Source organism: Netta rufina (assembly GCF_964035555.1).
Source record: "Netta rufina genome assembly, chromosome: 4".
Classification (NCBI taxonomy): Eukaryota; Metazoa; Chordata; class Aves; order Anseriformes; family Anatidae; genus Netta; species Netta rufina.
Window position 1 is genome coordinate 20,735,735 of NC_140127.1, and position 15,661 is coordinate 20,751,395.

Below are 15,661 nucleotides of genomic sequence, written 5' to 3' on the forward strand. Positions count from 1 at the left end.
ATAGTGCTGTGTGGTATTTGGTACATCTACATGTCTGCTGTGCTCAACGCTTGTCCTTCAAGGGGGTGATGTCCTTCATCTCTTAGTGCCCGTCAGTGTGTTTCTGCTCCCACAGCCACTGGTTTTGACCCCAATTAAGAAGAGGTGTATGATAAAAATGGAGCAAGAGAAGGGAAATGATACTAACAGAGCTGTCAGGCTTCATACATTTCTCTATGTGTATGGTTACAAGTTGTGGTTCGTGACAACTGGCTTTCTTGCTAGGAGTGGCAAGCCTTTGCAAAGCAAATTCCTGGTAGGTGGGCCTCCCTTCATGCCTAAAGGAGTCCTCCCCTTGTAGGACAGAACAATGTTTTCTTAGGAAAATTAGCAGTTGATTGTGTTTCTTGGCGATTCTTCTTTCCCTCCCCCCACCACGGGACAATTATGAACCAGAATTGAAAACAAACAGAAATGATTCTCGACGTGGTGCCAGAAAGCTTGATTTCAGCACGGGTCTGTGGGAGCGCTGAGCATTTTCCTCCGCAAAGAGATTCTGGAGGCTGGCCTCGTGTTTTGTGTGGCTCCCCTTCGTTTCGGGCTTCATTAATGTGTGCTGATCTAGGGCGAAGATGGCTTTATGTTAAGCTATGGCCGGTGAAACTTCACGTGCCTTTGCTGCCTGCTTCGGAGAATTTCAGGGGTCTTTAAAAACTGGAATGACTTTGGATGGCAGAAGGCGTTTGTCACTGAGAGATGGGCTTGAGGTTCTCCCTGCAAAGCCAACAGTGGAGGCTACAACAAGAGAAACAGCACAGAAAGGAGCCATCAGCTCTGCCTCTTAACCACATTACGCGTACCGGGAGGCAGTACTGAAACACGGAGGCTCCTTCAAGGCCCGGCAGATCGTGGCGTTTCTTCCTTTACGAGCAAACCACAGGTTTGACAGCTCTGGAGGGAAGACGTGGCACCTTCATTTCACACAGAGGATTGCTAGAGAGAGCTGACTCGTTATTTTCGTTGCAGAGATGTTGCTGACGTGCAACTGCTAAAAACCCCGCTACGTTTTAGTGCCGTTGTGGTCGGTGCTGTCCCAGGGCACTGTGTCTGGGAGTGTCTTCTGGCTGTATTTTCTGCCTCACGTGGCCGCAGAGGAGCAGGGGCTGTGTTTGGGCTACCAGCAGCACGCTGCCTTCGCCCTTCAGCGGAGCATGGCTCCCCAGAAGAAGCCCACGCTTCCTTCCAGCTGGACATCGCGCCGGGTTTATTTTTAGCCAGGTTTGGTTTTACTTTCAGATAAACAGATCCCGGGAGCCGCTCGCAAGCCAGACGGCTTTCCTGACCACCTCTGATTAATTTGGTGCGGGGCGGGTGATGGCTGTGAAGGGGTGAGCTGACGGCTGCAGGTGCCCTGCTGCTCCCGGAGGCCTCTGAGCGCTGGGAAGGAGATGGACCCTGCCACGTCTGTGGGGAACAGCAGGGCAGCCCCTGGGGACACGGCACGGGCGAGACAAATGGCTCGACCTTGCCACCCTGGGCAGGACCTGCTTCCCTGTAGTAACGTTGGCAGCTTTCTCCTCTCCTGCAGTGCACTGCTTGTTCACAAATGCAGCTTTTACCTTTTTTTCCCGTCCCAAGTGGGATTTGCTGCCTTCAAGACGACTTCCTCGCCTTTTGCCTAATTGGTTCGTTCAGACAGGCTTGAAATTTGTCTTAGAGGCTCATTAGCCACAACACGAGACGTGTCCCGCTGCAAACGGGAGCGGTCAGACTGAGCTCTGGAGCTTGTACATGGGGTTTCCAGGAATTATCTCAAAGCTCACATATATTTAAAGAAATCTCAAGAAGCAACGCATGTTGCATCTACATGCTCCTTCCTTGGCAGATGAATAGAAATGTGCTCGCGTTTTTAGTACAGTCATTTGCATTTTTTAGCTTTGACCCCGCTTTGAGTGGGAGGGAGATGATGGTACTGTGTGATTGAGATAAGGCAGTTGGTGCTGGAAGGGCTGCTGGGGCCTGCGTGCATCTGCACTGTAAGAAGTGCCCGTACTTTTGCATATCTGAAAAGGGTATCGTGCATTTTAGGAGCATGCCGCCATCACTCAGAAAACTGCTTTGCTCCTGCACAGGCCGGGGCTTTGCAGCGGAATCCGACCATTGCTGGGCTCTGGGGCTGGCTGCTTTTTCATATCTGAAATGAATCTGAAAGGGAGCCGAGCAGTTGCAAACATTTTCTGAGCTATTTTAGACATTTTTGGTCATTGGAAAAGGCTGAGGCTGAAGCTATAGTGACCAGCTCTGCACAGCAATAAATAAAATGCCAATAAGTTTGCTAAGAGATTAGCGTGAGCGCTGCGGCTGGTAAATTCTCTGAGCATATCAGGGAGCCTTATTGTTGCTCTCAGGTTTTAATTCCCTGTTAGTTTCAGGAAATACATGTCCTCAGAGCAATGAGAGGAAACTTTGAACGTTTTTCTTCCTCTTGTGCTGGGTGTGGGCTTGGTACTGCCTAATTGTTAGTCTGCCTGATGCCTGTACTCCCATAGGAAAAAAGAACAAACCCATTTACATTTGTGTCGTTGCTGTGTGCTTTCAAATATGTAGCCTAGTCTTTTTGTTTTCTCTCCTGTGTTTTCGTTTTTTTTTTTTTAAGATCAAAGGTGACAAGAATAGCAGAGCAGAGAAGTTACGGATGATGCAGTGAGCACAGATGTAAAGAACAAAGGGGAGAGGAAGGAGCTGAGCCTGGTGTAGTGGGGGAGAGAAGAAGAAGCCTAAATGCAAGTACTTGCACGTGGAAATGATTGATCGTAGGCTGCTTAACAGGAGTTTAATGCGGTGCTTTCATCTGCATCTAGTGCTGGTTGGCACTTTCGGAGTGGTGCCTGAGATAGGTTAATGTTTTTTAAATTATCTGTCTTGGCTTCAAGACTTTGGACTCTTATGTCAATAATTTACCGTTCTAAACAGGGAAATGGCATCAGGGTCACGTGCACGTGTGTGTGAGAGAGAAAGACGTCGGTTTGAGCCCTGCTGAATAGTGTGACACGGCCTGGTGCAGCTAAGGGGCTGTGGAGCGCCCGCTTCCCAGCCAAGCAGTATCGAAATGTAGTAAAAAAATCAGTGGCAGGGTTGATCAGAGAAAGCTGGAAGGGGTTGTCCTGTGCAGCCAGAACCAAACTTGTCTGAAAATAACTGCAATGTGAATATATTTTTCATTCTCTTTATCAGGTCTACGGGACAGAAACAGCCATCTGAAAACACTCGAGTCAGTAGATACATCATTTTAGCTAGTACAGCGGTGTTTCCTGTGTTTTGTTTTGTTTTGCTTTCCTTTGGTTACTTTTTTTTTTTTTTGTAGCAAAAAAAAAGTCTTCTGCAAGTACAGGTACACGGGCCAAAAAAAGAGGGCTCTTGGAGCATAACAGATTTTCTTTGTGGCTTCTGGTGTCCTGCCTGTATAAGCAGAAGAGCTGTTGCTATTGCCTTGTGTCTTCAGGTGAAGGGTGTACTAATACAGGTGTACCGAGACTGTTTTCTTCTGAGGAGAAAGCTTTACGGTTTCTGTTACTCCGAGGGGAGGCTCCTACACAGATCCAAAGTCTGCATAATGTTTACAATTGTTCAATGCCTGCAAATCTTTAATAAGTCTGTGTTTTGTACTGGTAGATGGGGGAACCACGGTTTTGCCAGGAAAACAAGTAACGTTGTCCCTTGTTCCCTTCAGCTCCTTGCAGTGCAGGTAACAATGCCTGTCGAAAGAATGCGGATGCGCCCATGGCTGGAAGAACAAATAAATTCTAACACAATACCGGGGCTGAAATGGATAAATAAGGTAAGGTGTGTGTGCACGTGCACACGTGTGTGTGTGTGTGTGTGTGTGTGTGTGAAAAAGGTGCTTAATAGCAGTGTCAGAGGTTTGCATAAGTAAATCAGTGTTCCTGGTTTTCGAGGGGGCAACATAAGAAGGGAGGGCAAAGCTGAATGCTTCCTGCTGAACCTGTTCTTCTGGGCTCACATTCCAGATCTGAAGCTCTCTGTATTTGCCTGCTAGATTTGTGGCTTGTTTGTAAGCATTTTCCCTCCTCCAACTCTTTTGAAAAAACCGTCCCAAAGACTCCGTTAGTTTTTTTTTGTTTTTTTTTTTTTTAAGCTGGAACAAATTGCTCACCAAGTAGCATCAGAGAGATTTTGAACAAAATGCTCTTCTGAGGTGGAATAGTGTATTTTGCATTAACCTCCGAGTTGAAATGATGGCCTGTTCTTTCAGAATTGGGTGAATGCTCTTACACTTCTCAAAGCAGCGAACCTGGGAAAAAATCAGATAAGTTTTTCTGTACCAGGCCCCCAACTACTATTCCTTGTCCAGGACTCATAGTGATACTAGTTCACTAGTATCTAGTTCACTAGATACTCTGTGAACATAACTCCAAAATGTTAGGACCCAATTAGAACTCTTCTTAATTGGCTGAATAAAACGGTGTATTTGAGACTTTGAACAGTAATAAACCCCCAAAATACTACCTGTGTTCTGCAGTATGCAGAAGTGCAATTCACCATACTGAAAAGAATGGAGCAGTTTTAACTACAAAGCCCACATTATCATCAAAATGAATAGAAATGCAGTAAAGTGGGTGCAGAACCATACAAACTGCCATTCTGATTAAGACACTAGTCTAGTTTGTCTAGTATTCTCCCTGTGATAGTAGATGTTGGGCTTAGATGTTAATTTTTAACACTGGAGAATGGCAATTAATATTTTTATTTCAGCTTCCAAAGCTAAAAACACTTGTGACTATAAAATTATCAGCTGCCCTATAAGTTTCGACTGCAATTTTTTTTTTCTCAGGAACATCCTGCATCAGTAACTCTCACATGCTGTGACTGGGTAAATAAATATTGCTTTATCCATTCCCAAATTACCTGCCCTGTGAATTTGAGTAGGTCCTTGTTCTTGCATAATGGGGTCATAGTTGAAGAGGAGGAAGAGAGCAGCTTTTACTGTTGTCTTTGTAATATGAATACCGTATTCAGGTCCCTATGGATTCTTCTCTTTTACTATCTCTACTTCTGTGTCAGGTCTCTCCTGCTAATGATCCACCTCTGCTGTCCTTTCCGGAAAATCTCTGTTTGATTCCAGAATAATTTCTCCATCAGGACACAGTATTTCAGATTGGAGCAAGTTACTGTTAAATGTAGTGGTGGTGTTTGCAGGTTATGTTCGTGTAACCTTTCTCAGTACATCCTGGAAACATACTTGCTCTGCAGTGTGAAAACACAGCCTCTGTGCTAAGGGATTCACTCTTTAAGTTCAGTCCAGTAGCCTACAAAGGCGTGTTGCAAGGCATGTCATGTTGTTCAGTGCTGGCAGCTCTCTGATTGTGTTGTTGCAGCGGTTTCTGCCTTGTGCTTCTGGCGTAAGCTGTTTGCATGCAAGAGTCGGTAGGGGATTTTGTCCTTAGTTAGCATATTCTACATTGATCAATGCTTGTCTCACAAATAAAGCATTTTGAAATGGAGTTGTTTTTTTTTCTAGAGCAAAGCTCTGGCCCCTATCAGGAGGAGTGCACCAGGCTACGTGGCCTGCACTGACGTTTGTTAAACTCCGATTCCCCACTCTACCCTCAGATTTGGTATCATCCCAAGTTGCTTTTATTGTGCTCAAGCTAATTGCACTTCTGAGCGTTTCTGTTTAAAAATGCTTAAAAATCCATTCCAACAATGAATCATTAAACCAAAAATATTTCTATTTTTACTGTAAATCCTGACCGTAAACAAAGCCATGCATGGAATCTATGATAAAGTGTCATGTGTGTCACAGCACGCTTGGTACAGACAGAACTGACTCTGGAAGTTGTAGGATTTCAGGGTTTGTATATTTCAGTCAGTTTGGCAAAGGACAATTCACATTAAAGAAAAGAAGATGGGGCAGATTGCAAGAGAATGGCACTCACTTGTGTGCACAGCTCTTAAGGAAATAAGATTTAACTAGTGAAGAAATGAGTATGGCTCTATGTTTGTCATTGGCTGCCTTTTCTTGGGAATTTTTTTCCAGACCGAGGAAGGAATTAAACCTCTCTCATTTAAAAATGACAAGTCAGGTAACAGCTGACTTACCTAATTCCTTCCTCTGCTGTCAGTTAATCACATTATACCTCCTGCTTTGTTCTGCACTGCATTGTTAATGTTTTCCCCACCAGAACAAGCCCTTCTCTACAGGGCGTAAAAGATAAATCCTTGTGCACCTCCCTAGTGAACATTTTATCCTGCTGAACAGCGTAAGGGAGAAGGGGAATTTCTTTACCATCCCTGGGAGGCAAACTGGAAGGTGTGAAGGAAATTACATAGTTCAGCAGAGGGCAGAGGTGGTGTGAGGAGGGGGATAATGGGAGGTCAGCGTCCCTCATGGATCTGGAAAAGGAAATTAGAGTGAAAACATGCAGAGTAGCTGTAACGGGAGCCGAGAGGCAGCCAGCTGCTTTGATGGCTGCTTGGAGTATTACCGTCCAAACGGAGGTCACTGTTTAAAATGTGTCCTGTGACTTTCTAACTAATCTGTGATCTCATGCTCATTCACCTGCCTGGAGTGTTTTGCACTGTTAGGGTTTCAAGTGTTCAATACCGTTTTCCTCTTCCTGCTTATTTCTAAGAATGTGACACCTTTTCCCTTTCGATATCCCCACTGGATTGTGGCAGCAATTGCTGTTATGTAGCAGCAGTTTTCTGGGTTGTGCTTTTGACTTTGGGTGAGCCTAACTTTTTATACAAACTCAAGACTCCTACACAAACGTACGGTGATGAAGTGCAGCATTAGAGAGCTCTTGATTTTCCAAGTCTAAGAAAAATCAGTGCTGAGCCTTTTCCTATTAATCTCATTGTTAATAAACATTAACTGGAAAAGGATTTGTGAAATAAAAAAATAATATTTAAATAGGGGGGATCTAGGTGAACTAGAGCAGAACGCCGTGGAACCACAGCCACATGGTGTCGTTGCAGTAAGCAGTCTTGTGGGGCTTCAGAGAAAATCAGATTTTTTTCATAATTGGTCAGAAAATGTTTCTGTATGTAAAATTATTTATATTTTAAAGTTATAATACGTGTAGATTCTAAGATTTTGTTATTTGTATTACAATTTGCTGTAAGCCCTTGTGCTCCGAGACATCAGGAATTAGGAAGAACTTTCTGTAACGAACACGTAGACTGCAGTTGAGAAGGTCTTTGCACCTTTGTTGAAGCAGTGAGTACCACTGATGGTGACATGGTGCTATGTCTGTAGTCTTATTCAGTCTGCAAATTCCTAAAGAACTTCTTGGATGTCATTGCAGAATATGAAATCAATTGAATAACCTCCGTAGCATCGTGTAGCGTTGTTGAAACTTCTTCCTGTCACCAAACATGAGAAGACTTTTTAGTCTGGTCTATTCATGCAGTTCTTTGTAGATTTTTTTTAATGGGCCTGTATTTTTTTCCAGGCTAATCATTGTCTGCAGGAGAGTAAAGGCAATAGAGCTTATTCTCATGGTGATGAACACAGTAGAGCTGTGGACCACAGGAAAGTGGGGTTGAAACTTTCTTTAGACCAACTGTACTTGGGGAAAGAGGAGAGCATATCTCTAAGATGTTTTAAATATGTAGAGGGGGAAGAGATAGGAGGCAAAAGGCACGTGAGGCAAATGATGAAGAATGGATGAAAAGGAAGGAGTGTGTGAGAGTGTGCAGGAGAATGGAGAACACGTTAGATCTGTGATTTCACCAAATTAAAAGATGAAGCGAAAAGGGAAGAATGCGGTTCTGAACAAATGAATGTAAATGGGAAGGGACTGGAGAAAATAGTTGAAGGTGACAAAAAATGCAGGCTCAAAAAAGCAAAGATCACCCAGAAAGGAGAGGAAATAAGCCTTACCTTGACATTAGTGAAATATTAACCTGACAGACAAGGAAGAAAAGCTGTTGTTGGAGGAAGGGGGGAGGGCAAAGGATTTATCTCAGCCGACCTTAGACATCTACAAAGCAGTCATTTAAATAAGGGCTGCTGTCTAAAGTTGTTTGCACTTAATGGAGAGAAAGAGGCAATTTGGGGTTGTAATTCAGTTGGTGAGTTGAAGGAAATTGTGCCCTGAAAGTGCTTTTCTCTTCACTAGCTGTGAAAGAAATCTAAACCGGTAGGGGTGGCGCTTACAGTGTAAGATATCTGTATTTAAAGCCAGGTAAGGTGTATCCTGCCCAAGAGGAGGATTTTGTTTGTGGAACAAAACCCTTTTTCATGGCTTTGCAGACATGAGTGTTCTTATACAACCCCCTAGGTCATTACATAGCAATTCTTTCCTGTGTTACATGATATGAAAGCACATCTGACCCAGCATCCATCTGGCCTAGTATCCTATCTCTGATGATGGCCTGGGTGAAGTGCTCTTGGAAAGAGTACAGGAGACACCACAGGGGGAATATGATTCTTCCCACTCCCGTGCTGTTTGAGCTCTGAAAGGCATTGTGCTCCCAGAGGTGGAGTTGCATATGAGCCCATCATCTTTGACAGTCACCAGTGTACTTATCTTCCACAAGTTTTTCTGTTCCCTTTGTGAATCAGTTTATACTTCCACTACATAAGGCACACCCTGGTTTAACTATGTGTTATGTAAACAAACAAACAGGCCTTCCTTTGGATTGCTTTAAATCTACTTTTCTTCAACCTCAAGTTTCTGAGCTAAAAGAAGTGTGGCTACTTTTAATTCCACCCCTGCACATGGGTGTTCTGTATCTTTTTTTATCCCACTGCAGAGAAGTCTACATTTGATACACGTCCTGTTTGATTAGCTCATACATTTTAGATAGCCCTTTCTTTCACCATGCTAGTTTTACTGGCTGAATTCTAAATCCCTTGAATTAGCTCTGTTCCTATGGTTGTTTACTTTTGTATCTGATTTTTTTAATCATAAAAATGTCCGTGCTGCAAAAACTAGCCCTCGTTTTGAATGTTTAGAAAATGTGTAGCACTGAATGTTTTATCCATGTGTCAGCTTGGAAAGCTGCCAGTCTCGTAGTCCACGAAGGGGCATCTGAGTATTTCATATACTTGGGGCTGTATTCTGCTTTCACTGACGCCAGTGGATGTTTTCCTGTTGAGTTCAGTGACAGCAGCACTGGGTTAGAAGGAAGCAAAACATTTGCAGATGCTGGAAGTGCATTTTTAAATGGGTGACTTAAAGTCATCAGAAAATCCCTGAAGTCAATCAATATCGGCATTTCCTGTTTGTTTTCCCTTCCAGGAGAAGAAGATTTTTCAGATTCCATGGATGCATGCTGCAAGACATGGGTGGGATGTTGAAAAAGATGCTCCCTTATTTAGAAACTGGGCAATTCACACAGGTATTGGGACTCTCTTTTTGCAGGACAGGTTTTCACTTTGTTTTCCCTTTAAGAGTTGTATTTTCCTCCTTTCATGTCTTTGCTTTTACTAACACAGTAAATGAATTGAAGCTTCCAGATCTGTGGGAGGCTAAGTGCTTTTTTCAAGGTCTGCAGTACTCCCCGGCTTTATTGAATGGCCATAAGTCATTTGCATTTTAGGTACACAGTAAAACTTAATTGATTTAAACGTTAACAAGATCGGGTTCAAAATTGTTTGGAGTAGAGCATGCTCAGCACTTTGTAGACTTGGGCCCTTAGGCTTTTTATGTGTTTCTATGGATTTGAGCCAGACATAATAAAGGTAAATGCTGTGCAAGCTTTTCCACGTTGTTGTAGAGTTGCATCTGATCCGCAGTGCCCTAGGTCTCTCTTGAACAGAAACTGTTTTTAATCATGTGTTCGAGAAACATGCATGAGAATGAGGTCGCAGCATTCGCTTGCTCTTGCAACCTCAGCTGTTGTTTGAATGCCCGTCTTGAGAACCAAAGACTAATGCCTTGGAGTTAACCTGCGTTGCTATCAGTCTGCCTGGGGTATTCAGTTATGCATCGTGTGTGCCTAACTCTCTTTTCTTGCTTAGGAAAATACCAGTCGGGGGTAGATAAACCTGATCCAAAGACATGGAAAGCAAACTTCCGCTGTGCTATGAACTCTCTGCCAGATATAGAAGAAGTGAAGGACAAAAGTATAAAGAAAGGAAACAATGCCTTCAGGGTGTACCGGATGCTGCCACTATCTGAAAGACCTTCCAAAAAAGGTAGAGGAGAGAGTTTGCGAGTGTGAAATTGCTGTTGGGTGCATTGCTGCTATGGGGTCTGCATAACGTGCCATTTTACGTCTCCTGCTGTAAAGTCAGACTGTTCTATCCAGGTGTTCCCCAGAACTTAGGAACTTCTGCATGAAAAATGGGCTGTATTCAATTAAGAGAATAAGCTACTTTGAGAGAGGATCGATGAGATACAATAACTGGTGGTCTGTGTAAATGGTGATAGCTCTGTTAAAGCCGATGGAGCTGTGTTCAGATGCTAGTCCCGTGTACCTTGCTTGCTTAAATTTTGGGGCTGCCAGTAACTGCTGCCAAATGGGCCAAGCTTGATAGGGGACAGTGATACGGCATAAGCAGCTGAAGATTTGCAGAGTGACAAACACCCCTAACTTGAATCAGGAAAAATGTTTCCTGCGGGAGGTGTTAATAACAGTGCTGAACTAAAGCACAGTTTTAGGAAGCTGAGAATACCACAGGGGAGAGCCTCTATTCATTTTTCTGTGGCACCACTTTCAAAATCTCAGTCCCTGTGAGGTATCCTAGTGAGTGAAGGCAGCATAAAGCCATATCTGCTTATTCCCTACCTCTCATGAGAGAACTGGGTCTCCTTCAGTCAAGGGGGCTGAATAGAGGATGTTCGACATTTGTGCATTTGGCACAGTAAAACTCATTCAGAATATGGTGACAAGCATTTTTCTGTCTGTTTCCAAGCAAGGATAGAAATAAGCTCACACTCCTTTTAGCTGAGTGGGAGCAGTACTCTCAAGCATAGCTGTGGCCTACATAGAAAAGCTGGTTCTGTAGGCTGCAGGGACCAAACTCAGCTGTCATGTGGAACTGGGAGCTCAAATTCAGCATCTGTGTTTCCTATATAAGGAACAAACTCCCAGGTTTGACATCCTAGGATCTCTGTTCAGGATGTTAAACCATGGAGCCACTTCTTTAGTTACATAGTTAAACAAGACCATGAAAAAAAAAAAGGCTGTCCTCTTTGCCCCCAGGGCATGGTAGTGGTGACATGAGAAACTGTTTAAACTCCTCAGATTTGTCGTAGGCTTTAGGTCTCCTACATGCCAGGAGAAGATCCAACCACCAGGTCAATCTCATGAGTGGTTTCTTTTTGAGTAGAAACACCGGTTTCTTTATGGCTTTGTTATTGTCTTATGGAGTATAAGATGGGCTTCCTTTTTCCTCTGGTATCTTCTAGAGCCTAGAAGTATTGGATTAAAAGATAACCTGCAATCCCAATGTATAATGCTCCTCTAAAATCAAATCCGGTTCACCTAGTGCTCAATTTGTTATTTTCTCAAACTGAGAAGTAAAAGGCACATCTTAAGTTTAAGGTAACTGTGGTTGGAAGCATTTAACTCTGGCATTTCACGGGCAGAATCATACTATGAAATGAAGATCAGTCTGGAAAAAGTAGAATTTTTGCTTTGGAACTGTTTCCGATCTCTCATCTGTCTTGTATTTTTTACATTCAGGCATATATCCATGAACCACAATCTGTCCCATTGTGGTAGATTCCTCTCATAGCTGTAAGAGCTAGAAAAGTTCGTCATGAAAAATGAGATTCTGGAGCTCCGTGCAGGAGAAGATTCCACTACAAATCCAGTTACTATACAACTGACATACTCTGGGCCTTGTATATATTCTCACTTGCCCTTTCTACATGGCATGTGGCTATATTTATGTATGAGTGAGGGCAAAAGAATTTGTCTGCAAACATTTCTAATTCGAAGTGCTGTCTTGTAGTACGGATGGGAGAAATTCCTGGGACACGTCTGTACAAACAGCAGGGTAGAGCAGAGCTTGCATCAGCAGGTCTGAGCTTTCACATTAGGGTCCCTTCAGGACACAGCAGGGGCAGTAGTGCTGAGGTCTGCCGAGGGAGGTTTGGTGAGGGCCATACACCTTGGGTTTTTTTCTGCATTCTCAAATCCAGCATGATTACATAAACCACTTTTGCGTTAATTATAATATATAATCCTTCTCCCATGTTGCAACCATTTACAAAAATGCATTGAAGTTTACTGTGATCTCTTTTCACATGTTAAAGAATGATCTCCCTTTTCCTGTTGCTACAGTTAGAGTGTCTCAAGTGCAATTAGGAATGCATTTTGATATTTTTTTTCTTTGAGTATTTTTATCAAGTTTGCTTTTCCTTTAACAGTCCCGGGTGCTTAGTATGTCACTCTTTCATATTTTTCACCTTGCTTTTTTGAATGAGATCACTTTATTTAGTCCATTTATGGTTCTTTTTTGCAGTCCTTCAAAAATGAAACACAAAACCCAAGTGCTCAAGGTAAATTTTTGACTGCCCAGCCCTTATAGTGAGCTTAAAATTAAACAAAATGAGCTCTCCCTTTCTTAGGAGGTGCTACTATTTTGAGGCACATTTGGGGGCTATTTCTTAGTGGATATAGAAGGCATATAGGAAAAGTCATGGCACAGAGAACTTTAAGAGATCTTCTTTCTGTTGTTGCAGGAAAAAAAACAAAGTCCGAGAAGGACGACAAATTCAAACAAATTAAGGTAAGAAGCGGCTGTTAATACTGTAAGAGCTTGTGAAAACAATCTGTTGCAATATTTCTTAATAGCCCCAGTAGTATGTTGTGGATATTTGCAAATCTCCTATGCTTGTGGTTTGGTTAAGTAGCTACAGTTATTTTGAATTTTTTTTTTTTTTAAACCTGAAGCCTGTTACAGCCATGACTAACGTCATCAGTTGACACAGCCCTTGTGTTGCAATGCCTGGAGGTTGGAAAACTGGCAGCTTTGGCAATACGTTTGCCATTTGTTTGTCTGTGTAAGTAGAAATAAGGTAATTACGGAAGGAATGCTTCTGAACAATGCAACTACCTTTTGTGCAGAAGGCATTGGAAATTCATTTTCGTTTAGGCAAGGGGGAGACGTTTTATCGGAGCTGCACTATCTTGTGCACTGTAGGTTGGAGGAATTCAGTTGTAAAGCTCATCAGGTAGCATATGAGATTTCTTCTTGTTCAGAGCATGGACCCAAACTCCCATTTGCTTTCCCTACAAAGCATGGTATTTGATAGGTTTCACAGTTCTGCTGAGGCCCCTCAAAGAAGATCCTTGTTAAATAGTGGCAAGATTTGGTCCAATTTGTTTTTTTTTTCATAAAGTAAATTGCAAAGTTTCCAGACTTTCAGGCTTCACTGAAGTTTGTGTTCTTGGGTCTTTCATTGAAATCTGGGATTGGAGTAGTGAAAGCATGGCCTGCAGTAGCATGTAGCAATGTCCGTCCTCTGCTGCTTACTTCTCAGGGACTGTGGCTCTCATTCCTCAGCCAGGTGAATGCTTGAGGCCTGGTAAAAAGACTTGATTGCAATTGGATTTGGAAGGCAAAAACTCTTTTGGTGACTTGTATAATTACGTGTCAGAGCACTCCTTTATTCTGGTAAGGTCCTTTGGTCAGCGTCGGGCAGCACACAATGCCTCCCAAACCTGGCAGGAGCACTTTGCTGTTCCCCTTCTTCATAATCTTTATTTTAGTCAAAATATTAAATACCTTAAAAGCTGTAGAGGTGCTTGAACAGTCTTGTCTTCTTCATTAAGACTGATCTCACCAATACTGCTTGAGAGAGTTCCAGTGATGTCGGGGAGATTATTACACACAGCATTATGTCTGTGAGTAGGAGCCTGCAGGGAGGTGCTCACAGCTTTTGGGGGTGCCTTCTTCCAGCTTGGTTGCCCTGAACTGTGCAGAAGTGTTGGGCCACACAACGCAGCAGCAGCAGGCTGATCTGGCCGTGCTTCCAGCACATACACCTGCTGCTGATAGCTATGAATACATGTATATGGCTCGCCAGCCACTAATTATGATATGGCTGCTTACCTTTTGCAGGCTTTGATATGGGGCCAGGTCCTGACCGTTCTCCTTTATTCTGAGAAATGTGTACATGAGTTGACTTCCAAATACACCTGGCTTTATAAAATAGGTGCTCATTCAGTGCTCAGCCACTGCTAGGCAGGCTGTTGAGTGCTGAAGGCAGTAACTGTGAAGAAAGATGGTGGATGAGTTAATGCAAACGCACGTTTTTGAACACTGAAAGCCGCTTAAATTTATTTGCTTGGTGATGTGGATTCCTGAGATCTGAGCTGTGTGGTTTTTGTTGAAAGCCTTGCTGGAGCCTGGAAAACCTCTGCTTAGTGAAGATGAGCGGGAGGCTGCTCCATGACCAGCCTCTTAACTGCTGTAGGGTAACAGGGTCACCACTGCCAGACCCTGTGGGTGCCCAGAGCTCTAGGGCAACCACTGGTGGGGTGAGGAGAGCTGCCAGACCTTGCTGGAGAGACTTGGTGCCAGGCCTTGCCGGGCTGCTGAGGCCAAGCCTGAGCAGGGTGCTCAGTGAGGGTGCTTCCTTCCTCATCCCCGCTGTGGGTGTGAGGCCTGGCCTGCACCTAATCCCTGCTCCACTTCAGGCAAAGGAGCTGAGAGCGGGTCTCCACCTTGCAGATGAATCTCCTGGGTTTTTCGGCAAATGGAGGAGAGGCCATAGGTACCTGAGCAGCCCAAAGAGAAACAGGCTCTTTCCTTTGGAGACAGAGTTCAGGGCTGAGATGACTGCATAGGGCTTAATCTCTACCTTCTCTTACGTGTAGTTTTGGCTATGCATGCAGCTTCCCATTCAGACATTTGTTTAAGTCGAAGTGACACCTTTCCCTGTCCTTTCAGTTTAGCTTCCTTCAGGCATAACTGGAAAGTTAAGTGATTTAACATCGACTGTGCCAGTGTCCACGTCCCTCTGTGGATCTGGCACCGTCACCTGAGTTGTAGGATTAATATTTATTTCTGCAGCTTGATAGGGCAGCTAAATAAACGTTTCTGTAACTAAGCCTCAGCAAAGCTGAGCGAGTTACAGTGTGAGCAGCATTCCCATGGGGGCTGCTGCGTTTGCCAGGGCGTTGCACAACACCAGGGCTCCGGTGCAGAGTCCTCATCTGTCTCTGCAGTTGGTATTTGTGGATGGATCAATAGCAGCTAATTTTATTTTTTTGCTGTTTTTCCGGTCCTTTGACTTGTGGGCTGACACCACCAGTGTGGCTCATCAAAGACCGGTTGCCACTAGTGCTTTACTCTCCTCTGGTTTTTCGTCCCCACGGTAACAGTTCATACGGTTCGTACTGTGAAAGGCTGGCACCACAAGCCTTGAGGCTTGCCTTTGCCCTGTGCTTGATGAAGTGATTTGGAGTAGCAAAAATGGGCATACTGTGGCATCAGATCACACCAGCAGTTCTGCACCTCTCTGCAGATGCTGTGAGGACAGGAGCGATGCAGGACCTCACTTCTGGTGGCGGCACTGCCTGCCCAGAACGGGAGCAGAAGGCTTTAGACTTTCTATCTGCTAACCCCATAAAGGAGCCCATAACAGGGAGGAGGTTGGACTTGTAGTTAATTCTTTAAAAGAGTCTATAGCTTTTTAAAGAAATCCTGAGTTTGTGGAATTAAATTTTTGGTGTCTAGTCTGAAGGGAGGACT

At 43.8% G+C, this 15,661-nt stretch overlaps 1 protein-coding gene across 11 annotated transcripts in view; it reads left to right on the forward strand.

Moving 5' to 3' along the window:
* Positions 1-15,661, forward strand: part of IRF2 (interferon regulatory factor 2) — a 40,636-nt gene that overhangs the window by 12,927 nt on the left and 12,048 nt on the right. For 6 of the 11 annotated variants that reach the window (XM_084286143.1, XM_084286139.1, XM_084286136.1 and 3 more), the window contains 4 exons: positions 3,710-3,817; positions 9,249-9,348; positions 9,971-10,147; positions 12,645-12,691. In XM_084286143.1, the coding sequence (XP_084142269.1) occupies positions 3,731-3,817; positions 9,249-9,348; positions 9,971-10,147; positions 12,645-12,691 (411 nt within the window). In that variant the 5' untranslated portion in view covers positions 3,710-3,730. Of the gene's footprint in view, positions 1-1,238; positions 1,258-2,635; positions 2,763-2,802; positions 3,818-9,248; positions 9,349-9,970; positions 10,148-12,644; positions 12,692-15,661 lie in introns of those variants that run through there. The other 5 variants (XM_084286140.1, XM_084286141.1, XM_084286138.1 and 2 more) reach the window with 4 other exon arrangements.